Consider the following 19,428-nt stretch of genomic DNA (forward strand, 5'->3'; position numbering starts at 1 on the left):
ATTTTAAGTTGAAATGCATCATAGCCTTCATGCTATTATGGAGCCCCTTTAGCAAACAAATTTCCAAATTCTTAAATTAGGTTAATGATTCACTCTGCCAAATAAAATTTTTACTTTCATTCCCTGTATCTCTTAAAGTAAATTTGGTAGCTCTAGTCAGCTGACCAGACAGTATGCAACAGTAATGAACAATTTTTCAGTTTCAAATAATTGTTTTGAGGGTTAGTTCCTTAGGTTGGAGAAGCAGAAAAACCCACTTAGGTACAGTCAGATTCTTTGTTTATGTAATAACTCCGTGAAAGAAAATTCCATGTCTCAGCAAGTTTTGAGTAGGCCTTTATTGTTAATTACATATTTTTTCAGTCCCCATATAATTAATGTTGCAAAGTACAATAACATTTTTATTTTCTACAGAGATCAAATTTATTCCCTAATTTTAATTTTAATTAAATAAAGAGGAAGTCACATCATGGAAAACAATGAAAATTCATTTGGTCCATAAAACATATTTATTATGCACCATTTAGAAATCTGTAGGTTACTTACACACCCGTCAAGATAATGATCTTAAACCATATAGAGTTAACCTTTCACCTTTATAATTCTGATAAAAATTATTTTAATTTTATCTTCTTTTATAATTTAGGCAAAGATGCTATTTACACAATTCCAGTGAAAAACATTCTTGCTGTGGAAAAACTGGAAGAGAGCTCTTTCAACAAGAAAAATGTAAGTTATATAATTTAAAGTTTTTTAAACTGCATATATTACTTAGCTGAAAATTTTAAAAGAGGTTAGTATTTGTTTTTAATCATTAACATTTATAATTGGTAGCTGGAACTCTGTTTAAAATTGTCCATTACTGTTGATGCTTTGTATAGTCTGCCTCACCTATTAAGTTAAAGGTACTATTTTTCAGTTAAGAATTCTTTACTCAATGGGCTCAGTGGTGAAGAATTTGCCTGCCCGTGCAGTAGATGCAGGTTCGATCCATGGGTTGGGAAGATCCCCTGGAGAAGGGAATGGCAACCATCTCCAGTATCCTTGCCTGGGAAATCCCATGGACAGAGGAGCCTGGTGGGCTGCAGTGCATGGGGTCGCAAGAGTCAGAAACAACTGAGTGACTAAACAACTTCTCTCAATACTTGAGTTTTATCCGATTTCTCAGCTTGACCTTCAGAATATAGTCCCAGCCTGTCTGTGCAGCCTTATCCTCTGCTGCCCTTCAGTACATACCAATAGATACCAGTGCACTCAAGTAACCAAGATGATTTCCTTGTTTCTATTTTCTCACTGCTCTCTTTACCCGTAGGTTTTCCTCTGTCTGAAATTCTTTCCCTTTATTCCTATTTGTATGCTAGCCCCTTCCCTAGGACTCATGTAGTTTCTAAAAATTATATTCTATTGTACCGTTTAGTACCATGTAACTCAAACAGTCCTGGGGATGTACCAGTTTATGATATACCTGAGCAACAGTTACCTAGCCATGCAAACTATATTTCTGTTATGTACCTTTGTGTGTTTTGTACTGTGTTTGATTTTTAGAACTGTTACTAACTTTTTGTCTTAATTGTCTGTGAAGATGTTCCAAGTGATACACACGGAGAAACCACTCTATGTCCAGGCAAATAATTGTGTAGAAGCTAATGAATGGATAGATGTGCTCTGCAGGGTGAGCCGATGCAATCAGAACAGACTCAGCTCTTACCACCCCTCCGCGTATCTAAACGGAAACTGGCTCTGTTGTCTGGAGACCAGTGAAAATGCTCTCGGCTGCAAGCCATGTACTGCGTAAGTTTCTTTTAAAGGCAGTGTCTTAAATATGCTGGATTCATACAATGGAATATTATTCATCCATAAAAAGGAATGATATCCTGATACATGCATGGATGCATCTTGAAAACATGCTGAAAAGAAGCCAGAAAAACATGGTAAAAGAAGTCCGACACAAAGGCCATGTACTTTAGGATAACACTTACCTGAAGTATCCAGCATAGGTAAATTGATGGAGACAAAGTAGATTAGCAGTTGTGAGGGATTCGAGGGAGGGAACAATGGGGAGTACTTAATACAGAGATTCTTTTGGGGTGATGAAAATGTTCTCAATAAATTGTGGTTTCATAAGTCAAAAAAAGCAGGGCAGTGTTTAAATAGATGTGCAAACTTGAGCAAGGTATTGAGGAAGAAGTGCCTAGCATTCTTGTTGTAATTGCATGGAACAGCCATGGTAGCTTTACAGACTTATAAAGTAATATGATGAAGCATAGGTAATGAAAATGACTGCACTTTAAAATCCTCTTCCTTTTGAGTATAGTCGTATAATGACCAAACCTAAGGATCTCGTTCTATTTAATTATCAAGTTAGACTAGATCCTAAGGTTCCTTTTACAAAATTCTGTTTCTGTTTTCAGTCTCAAACCGTCAGAAGTCTCTAGCATGTTAACAAAATGATATTTTTCCAGTGTCTTTTATTTCATTTTTACACAGAGGTGTCCCTGCAGACATCCAAATAGATATTGATGAAGACAGAGAAACAGAGAGAATTTATTCCCTTTTCACCCTCAGTTTACTTAAGCTGCAGAAAATGGAAGGTAAGTATATAATTAAAATTCTCTTATATAACCATGATCCTTCATTACCAGTTCGTGAAGTGTTGCTTTGGCATTATCTTAAAGTCAAAAGATACTCATAGATTTATCAAAATGTTACCTATATGGAAGCTGACAAACTCCCAAAGGGAGTTCTTTAAGTAAAAATATTGTTTTTGCATAAATGTAATTATCATAATTAATAAAATGTATGGATTTTGGTTGTCTATGCATTTCCAAGGGAGCTTTTCCCAGCTTGAGCCCCTCTTGAAAAGTTCTTATTTATATTACAGATTATACTTAATGGATTTAGTTGTCTGATCAGAGATTTCATTTCTTCTTTGTAGAGGCTTGTGGAACTATAGCAGTCTATCAAGGACCACAGAAAGAGCCTGATGACTATTCCAACTTTGTAATTGAGGATTCTGTAACAACCTTCAAGACAATTCAACAAATAAAAAGTGTCATAGAGAAGCTAGATGAACCTCATGAAAAGTATAGGAAGAAAAGATCAAGTAGTGCGAAATACGGGAGCAAGTAAGTACTGTTAAGATACTTTAAACTTTTTTGAACGTAGTTTGAGCTTTCCTCTGCTACCCTCTACTCACACCTGCAGTGCAGGTCTCCTGCCTACCTTTATCTCTCAAGACCAACTTAGAACCTTTCTCTTGTGCAGGAATCTCCTGAGTTACTCCTGCAGGGATCTTTTTCAGTTCTAGCATCATTCATTGTGTTGGGGCAGTACCTTATCGTCACTTTCAGTGTTATATTTCAATTTAATCATTGAATTGAATACTTAGTAGTTTCTTGTTTTGATTTTTACTGATCCTCTTCTTTATCTGTCACAGTACCTTTATACATCCTAAGTACAAAAAAAAAAATTAGCTTTGAAAGTGCTAGAAGTGTTTTATAATTGATGCTTTGGATACATCTCAGAGGCAGATGGACACTGATAGAAACAGCAGCAGCAGTTATTAAGGACCTTCCTCCTTACCGCTACACACTATGCCAAGTACTTTACATTCCATCAATTAGATTTTTTTTAGCAGCAAGTAACAGAAAATCCCAATGGCTTAAATAATAGGAAAGTGTTTAATCTCGCAAATTAAAAGTCCTGATTTCTACATTTAGCTAGTTCAGCTCAACACTGTCATCAGGGACAATCCAGCCCCTCAACCATCTTCAACAAGATGATTTCTGTCTTCCTTAGGCGGGTGCCCTTATGGTCACAGCTGGACTGCAGTAGTTCACATTTATAATAATAGTGTCTAGAGGCAGAAAGAGCTATTTCTTCCTGAAAAGGAAAGCAACCTTGTCTAAAGTTACCCTGGCTTCCCTTGAACCATGGGGCTGCCCAGCATCAGCACTAGAATCAGGCTTCTATTTGCACAGAGGTAGATAGGAAGGGGTGGTTCTTGGACCAGCAGATAAATGTCTACCACGATGTGTACACTCTCATCGATCCTCACACCAGCCCAACACAGTTATATTCCCATTTCACAGCTAGAGAAACTAAGGCCCAGGGAAGTGAAGTGCCTTGCCCAAGGTCATTTTTTTTTAATTGTTCAGTCACATCTGACTCTCTGCGACCCCATGGATTATAGAGTCCGTGGAATTCTCCAGGCCAAAATACTGGAGTGGGTAGCCTTTCTCTTCTCTAGGGGATCTTCCCAACACAGGGATTGAACCCAGGTCTCTCACATTGTAGGCGGATTCTTTACCAACTGAGCTATCAGGGAGGCCATAGAGCTGATTAATAAGGGGGCTTTGAATCTTGGCCCCAACCATTTTAAGTATTTTTTTAAACTTATGTGGATTGATCATTTTAATTGTGTTTTATAAACAATGAAAATCAATTTGACAGGTATAAATATTTGTGTTCTGCCTAGATGGAAGGCTCAGTACATTGAAAAGGTTATTGTAAGCATCCTGTTACTGCCTTTTCTACATTAGTATATTTTGTTCTCTTCCAACAGTAAAGTAATCCAGTTTTCTTGGAGCCATGGCAGGTTTCCATATGAGGTTCTAGCCAGTGCTTGGCATCCTTCCTAACTAGTATTCTCCCCCCACCGCACCCACACACACTATACCCCTGCCAGTTGTATTTTTCTCTCTTAAGACCTACCACTCTTTCTTGTGCTAAATATTTTATTTGTTTATCTTATTTTTTCTGTACCAGAATATAGGCTCCACAGGGCCAAGGGTTTTGTCATTTTTTCTTCACCTCTGTGTCCATAGCTTCTAAAACAGTGCCTGACATTTACTGGGTAGTCACAAAAAGCTTGCTAAATCAGTGAAATAGGACTTGGCAAGAGAAAATTACAGATACTGAATGCTATGAGATATTTGTTACTTTTTACAATTTTTTTTTCAACTTTTGAAAAATTATTTTTATTATTTTCTAGGGAAAATCCAATCGGGAAAATATTTTAGAGTTTGGCCAATTGATTCAGAAGAACTGGAAAATATTTTAGTTGGAGTTTTTCAATTCATCATGTATTTTGTTCATAGTATTTAAGAATGAACATCGGCTTCACTGTCACCTGCATTCACGCTGTATTTAATATTTAATAATTGAAACCAACTGTTTGGAAATTCTGGTGTGATGTTTCACTAGAGAATTTAAAACCCAGGATTCCCTTCATATCTTATGTGTCGAAAGCCATGTTTCTGCAACTTCTTTTTAATAGAAAGACTCTTCCTAAAGAAGCTTTATAACAAAAGAACTCCTCCATAGCAAGAAACCATCTCTTCTTGTAACACTCCGTGTTCTGTGGACTTTTCACTACCATTAGTGCCTGCTCTATACTGCCAACATTGTGTTTTACTAGGAAAATTTCAATCCATGACTATTCAGAGCTTTCCGTTTAGTTCATCTAGACCCTTCCTCTTCAAAAAAAACAAACAGAAAAGATCTCCTTTGACGCATCGGTCGTTACACATTACATTAGGGACAGCGACAGAAACTTTAGAAAGCTACCGCAGCACCCTCGAAAGTCGGTGGGCCTTTTACCCATTCCGCGACGCAGACAGAGCTCGGATAGCAGCAGTCGGGGAACGGGTTCTGTTGCTGCATCTTGTTCACCTGTGGGATGAGTGATGGCAGATGAAACAAAACCAGACCACTAGATTTTGTTTCACCGTTTAAACATCAGGTACTCATATTTTTGATTTGAGAGTTCAGGTTGTTGTGACTTCTAAGGACTTCACTTCTGAAAGAGAAGAGAAAGTAAACAACGGGAACAGGTGGTGGTATAATCACTTGACTTCACTCGTTGCTCCATCATTATAAGGGCCACCACCACAGGACGCCCTCCTCCCCACGCGAGGGTGAGATCCTACTCGAGGACAGTCACTCAGCGCACTTTACTCATCTGGGCGACCCCAGATTATACTTCAGATACTCCATGGTATCTAACCTTTATGATCAGTTGAATGATCAGTGTTTAAGTCTAGAAATAATGCTTTCTTGAAAATGTTTATATTTCACTGCTGTTTCCTTATTGCCTGCTAGCCAAATGGAACTGGGCAAGCAACTATATGAATCCTGTTTTTCCCTAATAATTTACCTTTATCCTAAAAATCATAACTGTAAATAAGCAATCGAAGCAAGTTGCCACCTTGAAGTTAAGAGGGATACACTTTGCTTCATCAGTATTAAAAACCATGGTACTCGTATTATGTGTTTTTAAATTCAAAACATTTTCTAAATGTGGTACTTTGAACCTTGGAGTGTTTTACATGTTTCTGTTTAAAACTGTGACTTATTAATGTAAGTCTAGCTAGTAGTGCTTTTTTGTTTCCCTGAGCATAAGCTATATTTCAAGATACACTTTGCCAATTATGTTATTGGTGAGTAATTGTTTTTAAATTATAACGTTACTGGGTAATTATTTTTAAAGACCATTGTCAAACAATCAAAAGTTCCATAAATGATTACAACTAAGCAATGTATTTCTCTAAAGAACTTGTAAAAATCAGTTAGTTTTATTTAAGGATCACTCCTAGTCTGCATTAAGTTATTCCTGGCCCATTTTAAAGACAAGTTTGAATAAGTCTTTTAAATCTTATGAGCTTGTAGATTCCATAAACTCCACTGATTCATCAGTGTGAAAGAATTTTACCATTTAATCCATTTCTCACTGTTGAATTTTATTCAGATTGAAATTTCCTTTTCAGAGTCTCTGAATGTCCGCCTGGAAAGGCCATGTGAGCATTCAGGTACCACTCATTGCTCTCCAGTGGCTTCTTGACTTATATTCTGACATTTCTAATATCAAGCCCTTGGTAACATAATACCAAGTTATGACTGTTTTTAAAGATCACACTGTTCTCAAAGGGACCAAGGCTGTCTGAATATGTAACTGAGAATTTGAAAAGAATTCAGTTACTAGTTCTTTTCTTTACTCTTAAATAGCCAGTTTGACTGGAATTAACCACCTTGGCACAGCCTAAAAACAAGTAATGTGAAATGAAATTTTCTTTGAAAGTCTTCTGAAATAAGAGACCATGTCAGTGGGACCCATAGATAACCGAGGTACTTTTACTTGCTTCCAAGGGCCTCATTCCTCTGCTGTTACTTAGGAGTACTTCGATTTTTACTACCTGATCTGCTTTCTCTCCCTTTCCCAAACTTGAAAAATACGTGGCAGCTCACTTTACCCTAAAGCCCTGAAAACCCTAAGAAAGAAAGCAAAGGATGATATGAGAAACTCTTGCCATAAATGCCAATTTGGTTCTTAGTTTCGCCATTTCCATCATTTGAAATTATGGTGGTGTGTCGCTTGTCTTGTTGTCGTTGTTTGTTCTTTGTTTAGCTTTGTTTTTTAATATTCATTTAATATGATAATAGGCAATAGCAACATTTTTTTACTCCCAGGAATATAATTTATCAAATTGAACTATTTTCTTTGCCAAAGAAATATGTTTATTATATCACGGGTAATGATTTAAGTGTCAAAACAAGGCTTTGCTTATTGTACAAAAAAAAAAAAGGGTGATGAATGATGTAGCTTTTGTTTCTGTTTCTGAAGCCTAATTTCATTCATTTCTTAGAAAGACTCATTCATGCCAGGTTTTAGAAGACAGATGTCATTTTAAGTAAAAGCACCTTTAATTTGTTCTAACGGTACATCCTGTAAAGACAAAAAGCTACAAAGCCTTTTAGGTGTCCTTACAGTATGTGAAAACTACAGAACTCATTCTAGAGTTAAATTACCAGTCTCGATTCATATTATCTGCTTCCATTTTTATTAACTTGGAAATTAATATGTTGCTAGTAAATATTGGTTTTTACAGTGTCCAGTTTGAAAATGTAAGTTATCAAAACTTAATGTAGTGAATTCGTGTAGCCATGTTGTATTGTTGAGAATGTATTTTTATTTAAATTTTATTTTCTTATCAAGAGTATTATAAAAATTAAAAACTTTTGTAGCTGTCGCTTGGAAATAACAAATAAATTACAAGAAGCCTGTCCACTCTCTGCGTGCCCTCACTTTCTCACTGATGTGAGAATCTCTGCTCATTTAGAATGACCGTAACTCACCTATTAGGAAGGGAATAGCAAGTGAGGAGTCCTCAATAACAGAAGAGCAAGCCGTCTGAAAAGGGTGCAGAAACCTCCGGCGGCATATATCGGGCTGGTTGTTTGGACCGAGGTCCTTGGTTTTCATTCAGCAGACTTGTCTTGAGGGCTGCCGCATGCAGGTGCTGCACAGGACCCGTCATTCCCAAGAGCCATGCACGTCTGGTGTGTGGGAGTATATTCCACTCACCTGAGTCCACAGCTTAGAGCTGACTTGTGCCCCCAGTGAAAGGAGCCAGGATCTTCCCCATTACTACCCTCATCATTGTCATTGAAGTCACTCAGTTGTGTCCGACTCTCTGCGACCCCATGGACTATAGCCCACCAGGCTCCTCTGTCCATGGAATTTTCCAGGCAAGCATACTGGAGTGGGTTGCCATTTCCTTCTCCAGGAGATCTTCCCAACCCAGGGATCAAACCCAGGTCTCCCGCATTGTAGGCAGCCGCTTTCAGCAGCTTTATTATTTCTAAACAAACCTTGATAAGACCTAGCCCCTGCAACTCCAGAGGAATTGCAGGTTGGTAAAGATGAAGGAATAAGGTTCTGAATCTCTTAAGCATCTTATTTTTATTGAAATACCAGACTCGTACACGAGCCCATTTATTAGAACAGAACTTAGAAAAATTGGTAAGGACATAGTTGAACTCAACATTAGTCAGCTGAATATAATGGGCATCTATAGACTCGTCATTAAAAAAAAAAGAATAGACTTTAGAAACATCAAGAGGTTCTATGCAAGTTTTATTCAAGATACAAGCTAGTTCTTCAGATAGAGGAGACCATATTTTTGGTGGGTTTCCCTTTTCAAGTTTCATGATTCCAAAATAAGAGCCACCTGAGGCCAAGCAGAGTCCCTTCCTGTTGCAGTTGCCCGTGTGAGTTTCCCTACTACCCTAAGTCTCAGTGGCCACTGTGGTCCTTCAGAGAATACCTGCCTTGGGTATACATGATGTACTTTAGAAATAAACTGACCCGTGTCCAGAGACCGTGGGTCTTCATTCCTCATTCACATCCTCACCTGAGGTTTAGTCTCTTGTGGCTGAAAGTCTCGCTCTTTGGCTTATCATTTTGCCATGTGACATCTTAGTTTGGTGAGCCATTTGGTGCCATGTTTTAAGCTTGTGTCTAGGTATTATATTAACAGCAAAGAAGGTATAACCTGCTTAAAGCCCTATTTGGATTTATTTAGTTTTCTGCATTGTGTCAAATTGTCTTTATTTCATACTATCAAAGCCTTTGTGCTTTCTTTGTATTGATCTACTTTTTGACATGGTCTTAGATACATGGAGTTTTTGCTCATCAAAAAAAAGTCCTGTCTAGAGTAGACAACATTGTTTTCCAAATTTGACACATTCTCAACTCCACCCAGAACTGAGAAGGCTACACTGCACTGTTGAAAAAGCACCCATCATTTTAGACAGACTTGGTGCAGGGCAGACTGAGGGATGCTTCAAGAGGCATGTCAGAATCTCCCTGAGGAGATAGAGGGCTCAGACATAGTTTGAAAAGGCATAGTCAATAAAATTCGTACACTTGAAAGTGCAAACACCTGTTTTTGTAGTTCATACTACAGAAAAATCTCAACAAAATCTTGACCCATACAAATGTGTAGGTGAGACCACAGTTTTCGTCCAGAGGCCCTTTGTGGTATGGAGCCTGCGATATTTGTGTTAATATGGGGCATGTTTTAAAAGTTTTGGAAACACTGCAATACGGGCTAACATGAATTCCAAATCCTGATCCCAAGTCTCTTAAACTCTACATCAGAAGTTGGTGTCAGGTAAGAATACAGGCACAACCACTGCCTCCTTCCACAACTGCTGCCTCCTTGCAGCTTGCATTCTGAGGAGAGAAGGCAGATTAGACAAAGAGGTAAAATGTGTCAGATGGTGAGAAGTATTATGGAGCAAAGTAAAGCAAGGAAGGGAGACAGTGCTGTGTATGGGGCTGGAAGGGCTGGGATACAGTTTAAAATTAGGGGCTTCCTTAGTGGTCTTGTGGCTAAGACTCCGCTTTCCCAATGCAAGGGACATGGGTTCAACCCCTGGTCAGAGAACTAGATCCCACCTGCTCCCACTAAAAGATTGCATCCCTCAATGAAAGACTCCACACGCCACAATGAAGATCAAAGATCCCGTGTGCCGAAAGTAAGACCCGGCACAGCCAAATAAGTAAATGAGTAAATATTTTAAAAATAAACTTGGGTTTATTCTAAGTTTAAAATAAACTTAGAATTCTAAGATTCTCCAGCAAGACCTCACTAGGAAAGTTACATTGGAACCAAGATTTGAGGAAGATGAGGAAAGGGAGTCTTACAGAAATGTAGGGAAAGATCCTCCCATCTCAAAAACAGCAAGGAGATGAGTGTGGCCAGAACAAAATGGGTAAGAGGGACTGGTAAGATCCTGCAATGAGGGAGGGTTTTGAGCAGTGGAGTGACATGATGGACTTAGCTTTTTCAGATTGCTCTGGCTGAGAGAAGTCTCACAGGCATAGGAAGCAGTTAGAGATTGGGTTAAATCATGTGAGGTTCATATGTAACACAGAGGACCCCAAACAGCCAAGGGGAGCCTGACAAAGGAGACCAGCACTTGGAGGAAACTGTCCTTGACTTCATATTCTGAAGCTACAGAAATAAGACAGTGTAGAAATGGTACAAGAGATGCATGGGCCAGAGGAAGAGAGCGCCCAGGAATAAACCCACAAATGCATGGTCAGTTAATTTATGACAGAGCTGCCATACTCTGACAGAGTAGCCAGAGAACGTTGGTCACTAAGTCATGTCCAACTCAACCCCGTGGACTGCAGCTCACCAGGCTTCCCTCTACCGGAATTTGGTCAAACTCATGTCCATTGAGTCAGTGATGCTGTCTAACCGTCTCATCCTCTGCTGCCCCCTTCCTTTTTTGCCTTCCATCCTTCCCAGCATCAGGGTCTTTTCCAGTGAGTCACCTCTTCCATCAGGTGGCCAAAGTGTTGGAGCTTCAACATCAGTCCTTCCAATGAATATTCAGGGTTGATTTCCTTTCGGATTGACTAGTTTGATCCCTTGCAGTCCAAGGGACTCTTAAAGAGTCTTCTCTAGCACCACAATTCAAAAGCATCAATTCTTCAGCACTCAACTTTCTTTATGGTCCAACTCTCACACCCTAAGGGTATGTCCCTCAATAAATAGCTTGGAAAATGGAACATCGCAAGCCAAAGGACACTGCACATTGTCTACTTTGCACACAAAACTAAACACACAGCTATGCACATCAAGCCCTCCCTTTGCTGAGTCCTCTAATGACAGACCCCCAGCAGTCAGCCACATACAGAAGATTCTCCCCAATTTTTCATCACTTTTTCTCCCATGGCATAATCTTACAGCAGGTCCTGAAGAAACTGAGATCCACTAAATGTGGTTCCAGCTCTGAACTGTCCTGAAACCAAATCCCTGGCATGTCCTGTCATCTGTGGTAAGTCACCTCAATTATGTCTGACTCTTTGCAACCCCATGGACTGTAGCCCATCAGGCTCCTCTGTCCACAGGATTCTCAAGGCAAGAACACTGGAGTGGGTTGTCATTTACTCCTCCAGGGGATCTTCCTGGCCCAAGATGCGAACTCCCTCTCTTAGGTTTCCTGAATCGACAGGTGGGTTTTTTTTTTTTTTTTACCACTAGCGCCACCTAGGAAGCCCTCCTGTCAGCTGTGCACAAAGCCAAATCTGGGGGCAGGTCAGGCAGGTCCTGCACTGCTAAGAGAGGCAGGCTTATCGCCCTCTGCTGGCCAATTGTGAAATGCAGGCCTCACCCACTCAACGGTTCTGTGGAGGCCAAGATCCCTGCTGTCGGTCCTGCTGAATCTCTTATACTTTGGGAATTCAAAGGGATGGAGGCCAGTATCCCATGACTTCTCAAAGAGTTCTAGAACAATTAGAAACCACAAGCAATGAAATGAACGAACATACAAAGTTTACAACTCACACCTAAAATCACTCAAAATTGTCCACAGACAACATTTAAAAATATAAACATTATATAAGAAAATAAACATGGCCATGGGTTTGGTCACATAGGTCAGGAGCATTGACTTTTAATGTACAGCATGAAAAGCCCACACAGAAAAGGGAGGGGGGAATTAATAACATGTACTGTCTACAACTAAAAATTTTTACTTAGGGATACCAAATTCAAAAACCAAAAGATAAGCCTCAAAGTGGGAGAAAAATAAAGAATTTGTCTTATAAAGAATTTGTAATCACATTAAAAATCAATAAATCATGCAGATAAAAGTACTTTCTTTTGCTAACGCAAGTTTTATGTTTGAAATTACTGGGAAGTCAGTAACATTTCAAAACCCCATGTCAGTACCACACCAGAAAACATCACGTTACAAGGAAAGACATTTCTCTACAAAGTCCAAGCCTTACCCACTTCCAGTTCACACAAAAAAAACCATCACCGCTCTCCTAGGAGTCCATGTAACTGACAGGAACTGTGAGAAGGTTATCTTAGGAGCCACTGTGTCTTCCAGATGACCGGGATGTGACAGAGTGAACTCTAACATTTCCAATTTTCTGCATTATTCCAACAACAAACTGTTGGAACTAATCTATGAATTCAGTAAAGTTACCAAATCAACACACAAAAATCAACTGTGTTTCTAAACACCGATAACAAACCATCAGAAAGAGAAAGTCAGTTTGCAACTGCATCAAAAAGAACAAAATATCACGGAATAAATTTAACCAAGGACTTGAAATACCTGCACACTGAAAATATTGAGACATTGATGAAGAAATCAAAGATGCAAATAAATGGAATGATATCCTGTGTTGGTGGATGAAAAAGAATCAGTAGTGCTAAAATGTCCATTCCACCCAAAAGAATATATACTTTCAATGCAATTCTTAACAGAATTCCAATGGCATTTTTCACAGAGACCGAACAACAATCCTGACATTTGTATGGAACCACAGAGAACTCTGAACAGCTAAGGGAACCTGAGAAAGGACACCAGCAGCTAGAGGAAACTCTCTGATGTCAAACCAATTAATCTATGACCTATTAGATGTCTCCTGATTCAAAGATCTCGAGTGTGAAAAGACATGTGCTTTGGAATTGCTGTGATACATGGATTCTCAGATGAACAAAAATAAAAATAAAGCTGATTCTGTCTTTGAACTCCATCTAGATTCATGGATTCTCAGACGAACAAAACAATAAAAACGTCATACGTAAACCTCCAAACATACATGATTTTAGTAAAAGATTAATATCTCAGATAGTTGGGTAAAGAGGGATCTTTCACTGACTGGTACTGAGAAAATTGTAATTGTCTAGGAGAAAAAGTCTCCTATCTCACATGTGATACACACACACATACACACACTCACACACACACACTCCAGCTTGAACACACACACACTCTCCAGCTTGAACACACACACACACACTCTCTCTCTCTCTCTCTCTCTCTCTCTCTCTCTCTCTCTCTCCAGCTTGACCAAAGATGTGAAACCAAAAACCAAGAACGTAACAATTTTAAAAGAACTCTACTGCTGCTGCTAAGTTGCTTCAGTCATGTCCAACTCTGTGTGACCCCACAGACGGCAGCCCAAAGGTGAAATTGAAGTCGCTCAGTCGTGTCTGACTCTTCACGACCCCATGGACTGCAGCCCACCAGGCTCCTCCGTCCATGGGATTTTCCAGGCAAGAGTACTGGAGTGGGGTGCCATTGCCTTCTAAAAGAACTCAAGGTATAACAATTGTTATATTATCAGAATAGGGAAGGTTTTTTCAAATATGTCAAAAATCGAAAAGCCACACAGACTGATAATCCGACTGCTTGAAAACAAACAAACCCAGTGGCAAGGCCAACACTGTGCCACTATCAAAGTGAAAAAACCACAGGTGAGCTGGGAAACAGCCTGGCCACTCACCTCACAAGGCCGACACCTTGTCCTGTCTCCAGGGTCCTCATTCTCCCCAGAGCCCCATCTACATGGCTGCTGCTACGCCAGGTTATACAGACCTCAGTCATCTCCTAACATGCAAGGGTTCTTTTATTACAAAGACAGTGGCACCAAAAGGTGTGCCCCCCAGAACGTATGAAGGGACCTTACCTGAAACAAAGGGTCATTGCAGACTTAGTGAAGAAGCTGAGAAGAGGTCATCCTGGATGAGGGTGGCCCAAATCCAATGACAGTGTCCTTATATGAGACGGAAGAGGACAGCCCGAGAGAGAAGCTGCAAGAAGATGGAGTTGGGAGGGAGGTCACCACAAGCCCAGAGATGCCCAGAGCCCCCAGAATCTGGTAGAGGCGAGAAGGAACATTCCCTGGAACCTCCTGAGAAAGCATGACCCTGCCCACACCTTGATTCAGATGTCTGGTCTCCAGAGCTGGGGGAGGATGAATTCCCGTTGTGTTAAAAACCCCAGCTTATTGTCATTTGTCATAAAAAGCCACAGGATAGCCACACACACAGACCCTGCCCTGTAGACTTCTGGAAGCATTTCAGTCTCCTGATTGAGAACCTGCAACGTCACCACTCGGAGCACTAATTAAGAAGCAGGCAGGACTTCCTTGGTGGTCCACTAGCTGAGACTCCACATTCCCAATGAGGGGGACCCTGTTCAATCCCTGGTTGGGGAACTGGATCCCATATGCCACGACTGAGAGTTTGCATGCCACAATTAAAGATCCCGCATGCCACAACTAAGACCTGGTACAATGTGAATATTTTTTGAAAAGAATAAGCAGACAGTTACGCAGATGAAAACCCAATCGGGATGCTTGCTATGCTGAGGAGAAGAGTTCTGCAGTTGGTCAGAGTTCTGGTACTTTCTCCCACGTGGGCCAGTAGCCCCGCACAGGGAATGTCCTCATTGGAAAGCTGGTGCATGTGTGGAGGCGTCCCTGAGTAAACATTACCTGACCCCCGAATTAGTGGCTCCTGAAGTTTATCCCCCCCTTTCTGGTAAAACACCCGAATATGTGCAAGGACCTTAAAGGCTGGAGGAAACGGCTTGGAGCACCACCAGTGACAGCGCGCATGCTGAATCGCAGGCCACACGGATGGTCCTGGCCTGGGTGTTCTGGAAATTTTCCGTTTGCCTGTCTGGGCTACCCCTCCTTTCTTGGCCCCCCCACCCCCACTGCTCTTTTCCTTTCCTCTCCTCTGTCTGTCGAGAACTTCCAGCAGCAGATGCAGGCAATACACTCTCTTCTTCCTTGGCAGGTGGCAGCCAGGCAGCTCCTGAGAGGCCCTCTCAGACAGGCCACATTCATAGTCAGGGGCCCTCACCACCCCCATCCACGGCCGACGGGGCAGCAAGTGTGGCTTGAGACGCACTCGGAGGTGCTCTTGCTGCCTGGAGGCGGTGTTCACAGTCCTGGGGTGCCGGGAGCCAGCGTGAGGAATTCCATCCGTGACAAGGTCATGTGGCAGAGCTCTGATGGCAAGGCTAATCAGACCTCAGGTTTTCCCCCTGGTATTTCCTGAGCATGTACCCCCCAAAATAAGAATCTGCCTGCTTTTCCACTCTTCTGATATTCTCTGGAAAAAGTCAAATCAGGGCTTTAGTCTTTGCATTTGAAAGGGATGTTTCAGTTAAACCCCTCTGATAGCTCTCTAGCTTGCCTAACAGGTTCCCCCAGACCTCTTAACAGCTTGTGAATTGCTTACAGCCCCCAAATTGAGAGAGGCGCAAAGCTTAAAAGCATCTTAAAGATACAGAGCCTTTTCTAGAGAGTTAAAAATCATACTGGTGATGGGTTTTCACTGTTGGCTCAATGATTGCTGCCAGACCTCCATATTCTTTATCTTTTAGGTACCTGGGAGGATGTTAATCAATGTAAACGGCATATGGAAAAGGATATATAATAGTTTTGATGTTAACAACACTAGACTTTTGAGTTAATTACTTTTCTTTTGTTATAATCACTATACTCCTTTTACTTGTTACAAATTGCTGTATCTTTGCTATGTAAGAATGTAACTTTATTTAGTGCTTTCTGAGAGTGGCACCAGACTTTGGGAAGAACAATACAAATAAGTCTTCGGTTGACAAACCCTTATCAGAAAAAAGGCTGTAAAATGTTAATTGGCCCTTTTGGCTGAAAGATGATGTAAATCACCTAAGACTTGTATGCAGAGAGAAAAGCCTGGTTTTGATAAGAGTCTGGGCTGCTAACGCTGCATAACTTTGTATTACCCATGGATCTCTCTATATAATCAAAAGTATAAAAGGCCTTGAAGGACAATAGGGGGGGCCAGTCATTGGAAGGACTGGTTTCCCCCGTGTCTCCTCTTTACTCTAATTTCAGGCTGAATTCCCATCTGGGGCGTGGAGGCTTGCCATGTCTACTTACTTGTCCTGGCTTCTAAGATCCGTAAGAGAGAGAGCCCAAGGTGGGGCACTCTCCGATATTCAAACGGACGCCGGTGGCCTAACGTAGATGGTGCAAGCTCCTTGTCTGGAACTTTATTGGTTTTCCACGTAATCCAAGTTATTCAGCCTCTTTTCTCCACTTAATTTTCCTACTACACTATTTCTTCCTAATCTAATCTTATATTAATAAATAAATAAGTTTTTCCCTCACCTATCCGTCTCCCCTTCGAATCACCATCAGCCCTGGTTCCACCGGGGCTGGACCCCGGCACTGGGGAGGCACACCTAGGAAGGGCTGGCCGGCCCAGTCAAGCTGCCCAAGCCGGCCAACTGTCACCCGTCAGGGGCTCACGGTGGCAGAAAATGGGTTTTGCTGTGCTGGCCTGTTCCAAGGAATGAGTGTGGGGTTCTGAGGGTCAGGATGGACATGATCTGCAGCTCTGGCTTGTTTTCTAATCGTTTTACCTGGCCCACAAGTGGGAGGCAACTTCCAGAATACCCACTCCTCGCAAGAGACTCCCAGGAGGCAAGAGAGGAAGGGGGCTGGGCGGAGACAGAGGCCTGGTGCCCCAGGGCAGTGGAAGCCTCTGGAAGAGCCAGAGGAGGGAGGCAGTCCAGGGTCACAGACCTGGCCAGGAACTGCTGCTTCTTAGTTCAGGTCCTGCTCTGAGATGCTCGGGGTCGGCTCTGACCAGCAGGTGGGCTGGGGGTGCTCTGCTGAAGGGCTCTGTGCATGGTTCCTTTGCGCCGACCCAGGCCGGGGTCCCCACCCAGGAGGGCCCCAGGCCCTGGAAGGGGCCTGCCCAGAAGAGCCCCGTGAGCTGCCCAGGTGAGTCCTAGCCTCTGGAAGGGGCCTGCTCACTGGAGCCCCGTGGGCAGCTGGGTGCCGGCCCAGGTGAGCTCCATATCCTGGGAGACGCTTGCCCAAGAGAGCCCAGTATGCAGAAGGGGCATGTGAATGAGCAGCTTCTCTTTGCAGCCGGCACAGAGTTGCTTAGTGACTCAGCTGTGGGCAGAGCTGGGATGGGATGGGAACCAGGAGATCCTGCAAGCCCTGAGCACCCCTGCTGCTGCTGCTGCTGCTGCTGAGTCACTTCAGTTGTGTCAGACTCTGTGCGACCCCAGAGACTGCAGCCCACCAGGTTCCCCCATCCCTGGGATTCTCCAGGCAAGAACACTGGAGTGCGTTGCCATTTCCTTCTCCAGTGCATGAGAGTGAAAAGTGAAAGTGAAGTCACTCAGTCGTGTCCGACTCTTCGTAAACCCATGGACTGCAGCCCACCAGGCTCCTTTGTCCATGGGATTTTCCAGGCAAGAGTACTGGAGTGGGGTGCCATTGCCTTCTCCAGAGCACCCCTGGGCCCATCTAAATAAACAAGGACAATAGGTGAGACCTGGCGGCTGTGAGACATGAGGGAGGCCCCACAGGTACCTCTTGTTTCATCCACTTGACACCTCGGAAGCCTCCTAAGGACAGAACGGACAGCCTGCCCCAGGCTGGTGGGCGCTCCTAGTGACCCTGAAGTGGACATGGGAAGGAGGGACCAGGCAAGAGGGGAGTGGGCACCCAGGCAAAGCCATAGGGCTCAGGGGGTGAGACTTTCTGAGCTGGGAGTGGATGAACATGCGGTGACTGTGACCCAGGAAAGCTGCTCTGGTGACATGATGCTGAACCCACATCAGGACAACAGGTCTTGGAGGTGACTCCCAAAATAGGACTGCAAGAAGAATCCTGTTAAAAGAAGGTTTTATAACATGAACTTGCTGAAGGAGAGGTTTTGCAAAGCTAATCCCTCTAATAGGAGGCTCTGGTCCCCTGAGAGGGGAACGAGGAAACAGCTGGGAGCCGGCAGCACACTGGATGAGTGGTGGGTGCAGACCCCACACTCTGGCCCCATGTCTTCGTTTCTGGGTGTTACTTGGCTTCTCAGAGAGTTAGCTGTGTTCATGTTAGTGAGAGCTGAAAGCCAGTCCATTTAAATCACTTAGTAAGCACAGCATGAGGTTGTGTATTATTGCATCTTCCTCACTAGATGGTCAGTGATTTCAAGGGTAAGGAGGACCTCCATTGTACCCACAGGTTCTTGCCCTTTAGATGAGGAAGACTGAATACATGCTCCGTGAATGAATGACGTTCTGTGGCTGATGGAGAAGCAAGGGCTGTGGTAGAAAGACAACAAGTCAACCAGAAACAACCTTCATGATCTTGGTCAGATAACCCCTGGGGGTTTTGGTTTCCCTACACATGTAAAATGTAAAAGTATCTTCAAGAACAAGGTATTGGGCCCTTGCTATGCACTAAGCCCTCTGCTACACCCAGGAGCCCCTGGGATACTGCCCCCCAAGCAAGTCAAAGACTGGAGCAGAGTTACCTGAGGTTCTTCTACAAGTTCAATACCCAGGCAACCCCTGGGGTCCCTCCCACACACCCACTACCTCAACTAATTGTCAATAATTCAGTTCCTTCATGGCCCTTTCCTGGCAGAATGTTCCCAGTTCTCACCCAAAGTTCCATGATTATGAACCAAACCGGCAGCGCAGACCCTGTTAGACCCTATATTTGTATTATCCTTTAAAGAATTAATGGCCTTCCCAGGTGGCTCAGTGGTAAAGAAGCCACCTACCAATGCAGGAGATGCTGGTTCGATCCCTGGGTCGGGAAGATCCCCTGGAGGAGGGCATGGCAACCCACTCCGGTATTCTTGCCTGGAGAATCTCATGGACAGAGGAGTCTGGCGGGCTACGGTCCATAGGGTGGCACAGATTCAGACATGACTGAAGCGATTTAGCATGCATGCACACACGCATTATTGAACCAGCTGACTTACAAATGAAACAGTCTGGTGTAGGAAAAACCCACCAAGGTGTTAATTAAAC

General features: G+C 42.5%; 1 protein-coding gene across 2 annotated transcripts in view; it reads left to right on the forward strand.

The window, feature by feature from the left end:
- RASA2 (RAS p21 protein activator 2) overlaps positions 1 to 5,489 on the forward strand; it is a 121,389-nt gene extending 115,900 nt beyond the window's left edge. For both annotated transcript variants that reach the window (XM_040233936.1, XM_040233937.1), the window contains exons 20-24: positions 647 to 729; positions 1,583 to 1,791; positions 2,488 to 2,591; positions 2,936 to 3,125; positions 4,994 to 5,489. In XM_040233936.1, coding sequence (XP_040089870.1) covers positions 647 to 729; positions 1,583 to 1,791; positions 2,488 to 2,591; positions 2,936 to 3,125; positions 4,994 to 5,021 — 614 coding nt within the window. In that variant the 3' untranslated portion in view covers positions 5,022 to 5,489. The remainder of the gene's footprint in view (positions 1 to 646; positions 730 to 1,582; positions 1,792 to 2,487; positions 2,592 to 2,935; positions 3,126 to 4,993) is intronic.
- The last annotated feature ends 13,939 nt before the right edge of the window (positions 5,490 to 19,428 follow it).

This window comes from Oryx dammah, unplaced genomic scaffold (assembly GCF_014754425.2).
Source record: "Oryx dammah isolate SB20612 unplaced genomic scaffold, SCBI_Odam_1.1 HiC_scaffold_2, whole genome shotgun sequence".
Lineage (NCBI taxonomy): Eukaryota > Metazoa > Chordata > Mammalia > Artiodactyla > Bovidae > Oryx > Oryx dammah.